At 43.8% G+C, this 9,644-nt stretch overlaps 1 protein-coding gene across 1 annotated transcript in view; it reads right to left on the bottom strand.

Annotated features, from left to right (window-relative positions):
* The window catches only part of LOC111865969 (protocadherin Fat 1), a gene marked incomplete at both ends in the record, with an annotated part of 7,171 nt that extends 5,133 nt beyond the window's left edge, over window positions 1-2,038 (bottom strand). The window contains one exon of the mRNA XM_023854413.2: window positions 1,794-2,038. Within this exon, the coding sequence (XP_023710181.2) occupies window positions 1,794-2,038 (245 nt within the window). The remainder of the gene's footprint in view (window positions 1-1,793) is intronic.
* Between the last annotated feature and the right edge of the window lie 7,606 nt (window positions 2,039-9,644).

Below are 9,644 nucleotides of genomic sequence, written 5' to 3' on the forward strand. Positions count from 1 at the left end.
TCAGCAGACCGGGCCACATCTACTACGCATTCTGAAGACAACAGCTAAGTCTAAAGTCATGGACAGAAGAAATTGGACTTCACAAACAATTTTCGATAATACAGTTTACGCCAAAATTACAGTACTGAAATGAAAAGACGTCCTGTCGATACCACGGTCTATTCTTGCGAAGGCCCCTTGCACGATAGAAACTTCTCAAATCCTGAAGAAATGGTCCGATCACCATGTCCCTGTAGCGTTCTTGGGTGACGGTAAGAGCATTGCCTTCCTCATCCTCAATGAAATAGGGGCTTAATATACTGTGTGCTGAGACGGCACACCATAGCGTCACACGTGTATTGTGTAGCGGTTTCTGGACGATAACATCTGGCCGCTCAAAATCAAGGAAGCGCGAGCTGTCTGGCGACCACTTCCGTATGAGCGGGAATAATACTCAACTATGAATACTTTTTCCTCCGTCGAGAGACCCATTTCCAACAACTGCAAAACATAACTTCCTTTTCACTACTGGGAACACGTGCGGCTGGAGCTATGTCCCGTCGACAAACGCACATGCGCGTTCGAGATGCGCGAGTTTCAGTACTAAATATTTTGGCGCATAATGTACTTCGTGTTGCAGTATCAGCAATATCGGCTATTGTGGACCCTCCACAGAGGCTTGGCCCGCTTCATCCAACAACGAGAGGTAAAGTTGTCCCTGTGCTTAACTAATTAAGCACTACGCCATTAGGGCGTATGGGGGAGTGGATTTATACATACACGTTTTCGTGACCACGGCACTAGTTGGAGTTAAATGGTCAGCTTCATGCCCCAGCCGCTTTACCCTCGGTACCCATTGGATATGGGCTGAGTGGACACTGGAACCGGTCTGAGGGATGTGGGGAAAAGAAAATTGTCTGGCACAACAGGGACTCGAACTCCAACCGTTATGTCCACCGTCGAGGGTTTCTTCCTAAACCCTCAACTGGCTCTGTGGGTCTTCATCGTTGGAACTGGCTTATAGGAGCGGTAGACTTTCTATTTCGCTATTAGACTTACAGCATTGTCCATGCGACTCCGAAGAACCTTCAAAATAGGAGAGGGATATTGTGAGACCGCCAAGGCCACTTTCCCTAATCACCGCGACCAAAATGGGCGCTTCACGCCCTTCTAAGAACATCGGCACGGCTTCCAAAAATGTATATTTTGGAGAAAGCTACCGTTTTCGGATAGTCTCATACAAAGGATTATTACTAAAAAAACTAAACTCCGTGTCCTGTAGTCCGCAACAGAACTATACCGACTGAGCTACCGCCGCTTTTCGTGGAAGTTAGTGTCAAATTTTGCGGATAGAGAGCGTCGCGTGGTCAGTGTAACGGATCCCCACGGCCGTTAATCTCGGTTTTCTAGACCGCAGCTGCTAGTTCCCTGAAATATGTCAATTATCCTCACGAGTTTGAGTGACCCCGTTCCAGGCCCACTACTTCTCAGAAAATCTGGCAGAGCCCGGAATCGAACCCGGGATCTCTGGATCTGTAACCAAGAACTCTGACCACTAGACCACAGAGGCGGTCATGTTCTTGACGAACATAAAGTAAAACAGCAACAATACCAGTAGATATGCACAGCTATAAACCTATGCAATATGCACGCAGGCTCTGTGGAGCCAACATGGAGTTCCTTGTGACGAATGCGGAACCACACAAGACGTGTCCCATCTCGAAGTGAAACGAAAGACTAGGATATTCAGAGATAGGGACGGATGCTGCATGACATGAATGTGTCGATATACGAGATATAAGAATTACACTAACCTCAAGCCTTGAGTGCAGGGGGACTACGCCATGGTCTTGAGCGAACACCGTCAGCCAATAGTGACGCTTGGACTCAAGGTCTAGAACAGCCATGGTCCTGATGTTGCCTGCAACAAAAAAATACCCGTTAAAAGTATGATAAACACAGATTCCTAACAGGATGGGGTGGTATGAACTGGAATACTGCGGCGCAGGATAGGGACCAGTGGAGAGCTCTACTGAGCACAAATATGAATCTTCAGGATCTATAAAATATTGGGCAATTCTTGAGTAGCTGAGCGACTGGCGGATTCTCAAGGAGGACTCAGCTCCATGGAGTTAGTTAGTTAAATTTCTGTATTTGATCCCAGAAATCTTGTACTAAAAATACGTTTGATGTTTATTTCACGAATTACTTACGAACATTATATAAATTATTAAATAAAATCATAACTGAGCAGGTTAGTGTAGCGGTAATTTCCTAGACTTGCATTTGAGGTGCTTGGTTCCAATCTACACCGCGGAAACAGCTAACCTCAGGTTATCCATGTTTACTTTAGTCCCCCTAATGGCAAATCGGATAATACTTCGAGCAGGCCACGACCACTTCCTTTCAAACCCTTTCATACCTATAACGGAATGGCAATCAAATCATCCGAGCTTTATTTCCAACTTTCAAACATATTGGCTGTGGTACAAACGTCATTTCGAACTCCTCTGTTCTACGGCAAAACTGATTACTGTGAAAAGCAAAGTCAGCGAATGGAAGACAGAAATGAAACGAGAGGAAAGAAAGAGTAAAGACAAAGGGATTGATGAGGGGTGGGGGTTGGCCAATGTCAAGATGTTCATCGTCATCAAGATTGGGATGGATGGAAAATCAAGGCCGGATGTAGGCCATAATGTACACAAGACGTAGAGGAGGCCTCAGGCAGGAGCGAGCGGGCCCCAATATTGGCAAAGCCATTAGGAAATCCAAACTGGGGTTTATAAGATGGAAGAGTAGTGATACAAAATACAGGTTTCACAATATGCCGCAACCACACAATCTTCAAAAAGTGATCACTTACATATTCACCTTTAATCTCGAAAAACTTGTAAGCCTGAAGTCTTGTTGAAACGATGAAGAGGTATTTAAAATATCATTAGTGGCGCTAATGTGAACTCCGAGCATGGTCTGTAACAATTCACCTACCTATGTACACTACACAGTGTGTCCAGGTTCTGTTAGGACTGTGTTCATTAAAAATACAAGATGTGAAAAATTTTCAAAATTTCACTATTTTTATTCAAAATAGTATCCATCTTAATCTATACATAGCTGGAATCGATTGAAAAGTTTTCGAAAACAGTCACTGTACTCCTTTTGTGGAATCGCATTTAAAACTGCGGTACATTCCCTTTGGATGTCCTGGATGGTGTCGTGACGGTCTCCTTTCATCGCCAACTTAACTTTTGGGAACGACCAGAAATCTGCTGGAGCCAAATCTGGCGAATACGGAGAATGATCACGGGCTCTGATCCCTTTTGTGGCCAAAAAATCGCGCACGATCTTCGATTTGTGGGGTGAGGCATTGTTGTGGAGGAGCGACCAGGAACCTTACTCTCGATATTCGGGTCGAATTCGAAGAATTCTCGCCCGTAAACGATTGGGAACTCCAAGACAATAATAAAAATTCACTGTCTGACCTTCTAGCAGAAATTCCTTGTGAATGATTCCTTTGGAATCGAAGAAAACAGTTAGCAGCGTCTTTACTCGACTCTTTTGCATGCGCACTTTCTTTGGGCTCAACCACGCTGCACTCTGCCGCTTTGTGAGAGCCTCATATTGAAAACACCATGTCTCGTCACCAGTAACAATCGATTTTGTAAATTTTTATCACTTTGGACCGACCGTAATATGTCCTTGCAGTGTTCCACTCTGGTATGTTTTTCACCGCCTGACAGCGCGTGCGGTACAAACCGCACACAGACCTTCCGTCTGCCCAAATCCTCGGTCGAAATTTGATGCACAGTACGACCGTAACATGTCCTTGCAGTGTTCCACTCTGGTATGTTTTTCATCGCCTGACAGCGCGTGCGGTACAAACCGCACACAGACCTTCCGTCTGCCCAAATCCTCGGTCGAAATTTGATGCACAGTACTTTTTGGTATTCCCAAAAGTTCCTCGATGAGTCTTGCAGAAACACATCTGTCTGATGCAAGGATTTCGGTCACTCTGTTTCACATTTTCTTCGGTACGACTTGTTCTCGGCTTTGATGCACGTGGAGCGTCTACAGTGTCCTCCTTGCCGTCACGAAATACAGCATACCATCGAAAAATGTTCGAGCAACTTAAACAATCACTACCGTACACACTTTTCATCATTTCGTACGCTTCTCCGGGTGTTTCGCCTAACTTCAAACAAAATTCAATGTTGGCTCTCTGTTCAACCGCCATTTTCCGACGAGCGTCAGAACAGTAGTATTACATTCAAGGTCAGAATACATAATGCAGCGATGCTTGCGCTTTGAAATTATAGACAGCCACAGCTGAAACTTAAAGAATCTTAACGCCACAACTCGCCAACAGATGGCAATGCAAGGCAAAATTAAAAAAAAAAAATGAGTCCTAACAGATCCTTGACACACCGTGTACGTACAATGTGAGATGGTATATAAGTACAAGGAAGAGTCAGTAAACAAGTCACACATGGATATAAAACGTAAAACATGTGATATTCGAAACCGGAAAGAAAACTTCTATTCCTCGACATATCCTCCACCAACACCGATACACTTGTCCCATCGCTTCACCAGTGCGTCGAAGTATTTTCACTGTTGTCTCAGCCATTTTCGAACCTTCGGTTCAACCTCTTCCTCATCAGTGGAACGTTGTCCTGTTCCTCGACCCAACTATACGCTATATCAGAGGCCGTTCAGACCAGAAGGAAGTCAAACACGTGTGGAGGCGGGGTCGAATACCTCCACCGTCACCCTGTGAATCGTAGGAGGTGACGAAGAGGGAGTATCAAATCTGAAACAGTAAAATATGGTCGCGCGTCCCTAGGGACACGGGCCCGAGAAAGACTGCGATGACAAGGACCAGTAGCATGTACAATAGGCAGACCCGTCCTCTCGTCAGAGAGTGCGTCCCACAAAAACAAGTCCGTAACTGTCAAATTAATAAATATATGGTCATGAGCCCCAGACGGGGCTCGACATCAAGACTTACTGACTGACTGATCTTCAGTCGCAATGTGACTTTGGCTTTGAGAATGAAGTCAGTCGTAGATCAGGTCAGAAGAAAAAGAGACCAAAATGGAGCCGGCCGTAGTCCAGAGAGAATAAAGAGTCAGAAGCAGCCATTTATTGTGATTTATTATAAGTGACTGTGATTCCGAGAGATTGTAATAGAATGTGATAATAAATCCAATCATCCAATCCAAACCCCGTTATTATTAGTCATGCAGCCATACACACGTGACAATATTAAAACTGATCTTAGAGTATGGTACTAGACTGGATTAATCTGGCTCAGGATAGGGACCAGTGAAGGGCTCTTGTGAACACGGCAATGAACCTTCGGGTTCCATAAAATGCTGGGAAGTTCTTGAGTAGCTACAAAACTGGCGGCTTCTCAAGAAGGGTTCGGCTCTATGGAGTTTGTTATACACGTAAATATTCATCGCCCTTAACCTGAGGACTCGCCGTGCCGCGGTACAAATCGTCCTCTCTAAAGGGTGACACGATCTTGTAACGGCCCACAATGTGTACAAGCCTACAGTATATTTCAATTCCCCAATCCGCCTCCTTATGTGCAGTAAGGATAATAAGTTTATGGGAGAAGGGAAAGTTCCCCCATCCCCCCAATGTAATGGAAATTTTGATGTTACACATAACATGAGCTACAATATTCTATGTTCCTTGTTCCTTCAAAGGGTACATTTTAACAAACAAGGAACGAAGGAAATTATGGATAAAATTATCTACTTTTTTGTATAGTACCATTACGCCTTAAGGTCTAAAAAAGAGATGAGAACTTGGTTCAGAGGCAGGAAGAGGAAGCACGGAAATTAGCGGCAAGAACTCTTCTACTCCTGTTATTTACGTTTTTCTGTTGTTTTTGTTTTGTCTCGAAAGTTTGCAATGAACGCTAACTTCGGCTGCATCACCACATGGTACACGCGCTGTACCAGTCTCAACAGCATCAGCTGGGAAGTCATACACAAAATGCACAGTTTCGTTAACCTTTTTCCGCCTCCGCCATTTTGGAATTAAGTTGTGTGGAGCGATATAACGTCGTGTAGTTCCCGTGAAAGCCGACCGAACGTATTTCAGGCACATACAGATTCCATCCTGAAGGTCGATAAGTCGGCAATGTATGAAGATTTCCCTGAATCACGCGGCGCTGCAACCCACAAAAATTATGTCTGTATCCTGCCTACTTCGTGTTCGTTTCTTGTCGTATTGTGACGCATATGTCCGTTGCTTGGCAACGGCTAGGTAAACAGGTTTCGACATTATAGGATGTTTTCTATGTTTTCCGCGCCGAGACTGCTAGGCAACTGCGTGGTAACATGCCTTTATAACAACAAAGGAGCTGTGTTTTCTGTACTGCGTGGTCAGTGCGGTGGCTATATAACGAGTCTGATTGTAGCTAGGAAGATTACAGAATTGGAATGGGATGTTCAGAAATGTTCAGAGAATGGGAATATAACGGTGTACAACGGAGTACAATAGAATTGAGTCAGTTGTAGGTAGGATACAGCCACGGGAAGTTAGTAGTTGAAGAATTAGAAGTCAGCCTGTGAAGACTTAGTGTGTGATTAGAAGGTTTAGTCAATGAGACTGTTTTAATTTCGTTACCAGAATAGGACTAGTGAAGACTGAGAATCCTAGTGTGTGTGTGTGTGTGTAACGGTAAACTGTAAATTCTGTAAATCAGAGATAGCGCTGTACTGATTGTATATGATGGTCGGTCAATAAATCTATTCACCAGTCCAATATAGACACTATTATTAGACCATGAAACTGGATGCGATATATTCTTCCGAACCGTCGGCTGACTATCACTTAACTACACAGGAAATAATTCTTCATAGTTCCTGCTCTGAGAACCACAAATGCATGAATACTGATCACTGTAAGAATATTCTGTCCCATGTAGCTTGGGATAATGAACTATGTGATGTCCTGTTTAGTTCTACATGTCAGGCGACCGATCATGGTGTACGTTACCAGACATGAATCAGGCCCAGAACCGACACAGCTGTATGGAAACCGAAAATGCAGTGACTTCAAGTTGCTTTTCCAGAATGAACATGATACAATTGCATATATATATATATATATATAGTCAAGATTTTATGGAGCGACAATAAACGGGGTATGGATTGATGATTGGATTTACTGACCACTTCCCGGCGGAAGTCGTCGAATTTTTAAGGGCGGAAAAATTCAGGGAACAAGTCCTCCGGGAGGGACTTTAAGCCGTGGGTCCCGTGTCGTAGCTTTACGGCATGTAAAAGAACCTCATACCTCCAAAGGAGGTCACTGAGCAAAATTGCGGACGTTTGCCGCCCAACAGCAGTCACTCTACCCGTTTCCTAGTAACGGATCTTAACAATGTCCCCTGCTTAGGTCCTTACCGGCTGGTGAATATATCACAACTAATTCCCACACTGGCGGCCATCTCATACCAAATTTCTAATCTTCTGATTGAAGTAACTCAATTAATTGCAGCTTCCCACTTGTCCCGCTTATAATATTTCGGCACGGACCGCACAGAAAACACCGTTCCTCACTGTTGCAGTTCAACTGTTGCTGTGGGAACATGTTTGTTTGGGAAACCGTTACCCAGTAACTTTGCTTATCTCACGGTCGTTGCCCAGCAACGGATCTACTTGTTACAATATATATACACACACGCACACATCTGTCAAGCTCGCAGGAAGACACCACAAAGCTAGTATTCGTCACAGAGTCTGAGACATGATAACCGAACTGTAACACAGAGTTTCTTAGGCGACAACAAAACAAGACGAGAAAGTGAGCACAACTTTAACGTTAGGAGATTCAGCGCAGGCGGCAAAATCCAGTAATTTGAAGCAAGCGGCAAGTCTACTTGCTTATTCACCGTCATTCAAGGAAATGACGAAACGCACAAAAAGTAAAAGAAATGGATATGCAGTACAGCAAAGGAGAAAGTCTAAAAGGTCATGGAGAAACAAGGAAGGAGTAAGGACGGAAAATAATATAGGCTAAAAGAAGGCGAAGAGCCGGTCACGGTAGCCGAGCGGTCTAAGGGATGCACTGTCTTCGCTCGCTTGGAAGCCGAGATCGTGGGTTCGAATCCTACTCAGGGCATAGATGTTTGTGTGCGTTTTTCTGTGTTTGTGTACAGGTAGAGGCCTTGCGACGAGCTGATCACCCGCCCAAGGAGTCCTACCGTATGCGTAAGATCTAGAAAAACCGAAGTGAACGGAGAAGTTCATGGAGGTAGGCCTAGGCCCACTGGGGCTGTAGTGCCAAGAAAAAAAAAAGGAGGCGAAGAGAAAACAAATAATAAGATACAGGAAAGGAAGAAGATGCGCACTGCGAATGAGAGAAACGTTTATGGGAACAAAAAGATGATACCAAAACATCAATTTAAAAAAATGAAGAAAATATAATTAACGATGAGCAGTTCTGTATAACGTATTAACAGGCGGACAGAGCTGTAAACTACACATAATTATCGGCAACACTGATCACACGAACATAACTGTACGCACGCGCACACAGGTAATGAGGACCGCGGGTCATTAAACGGTAAGTGAAGATTAGGAGTGTTATACCATAAACCATCAAAGTTGTATTCAGTTTGTCTCGCAATTTATGTATAATATTAGGATAACTATACTGTTTATACATTATCACATGTTTCGACCACTATTTTTTGGCCATCATCAAGTAGTACTTATGCAATCACTCCGCTATTCTCCTTCTAAGTGGCCAATGTTTACCATTGGTGAAGGCCATGTTTTTGTTTACAGTGTAGGTTTTTAGTTATATACTTAAACAAATACTGTAAAGTATATAAACTGTTGTCCTAGTGCTCTTAGGGTATATGTTTTTCGCAGTACAAACGTCTTTAAGTTTAGCATCAGTCTTAAAATTAATTTTCCATCTACTTTTGTTTTCATTTAAGTTAAAATAGGATAATTTGAACTAGTTAAAATTAAACCATTGTTGGTTAATTATTATTCTTGTTGTTATTGCAATTTTCGGGATAGCGTAGTCTGTACAGCGGCTGGCTACGGGCTGGAAGACACAAAGGTCGGAGTTCGAGTCCCGGTAAAGTTAAAAACTTTCTCTTCTCCACGTCGTCCAAACCGGCTCTGGGGTTCACCGAACCTTCTACCCAGTGGGTTCCAGGGGCTCCTTACCGGGTGTAAAGCAGCCGGGGCGCGAAGCTGACCACCTCCAAGTAGTGCCGAGGTCAAGAAAATATGGATCTATACAATCACTCCCCCATTTGTCTTCATGGCGTAGTGCCTAATTAATTAAACGCAGGAACAAGTTTACGGTTTTACCTTTTATTATTGTAGTCTAGTTTTTATTATTTTATTTTACTTGGTCGTGTAGTCCTGGGTCCTGTGTAATGATAGTCTTTCTTGAAGAGCTCGGCAGAACCAGGTTCTCTTAGGGTGCGGTAATCTTCTTGTCTCTTATCCCATCTCCTGCAGGGTTCGTGGCTGCTGATATTTTTGCAAACATACCGAACACCGCCGGTCACACCGTTTGTCAAACGGAGACACGTGCACCCTTCCAGCAAGTGAAATAATTCGTATGTTGGAACAGCGACAAAGAACATAATTGTTCAGCTGATGGATCTCTATTTAGCAGCA

The sequence above is a fragment of the Cryptotermes secundus genome, unplaced genomic scaffold, assembly GCF_002891405.2.
Source record: "Cryptotermes secundus unplaced genomic scaffold, Csec_1.0 scaffold4357, whole genome shotgun sequence".
Classification (NCBI taxonomy): Eukaryota; Metazoa; Arthropoda; class Insecta; order Blattodea; family Kalotermitidae; genus Cryptotermes; species Cryptotermes secundus.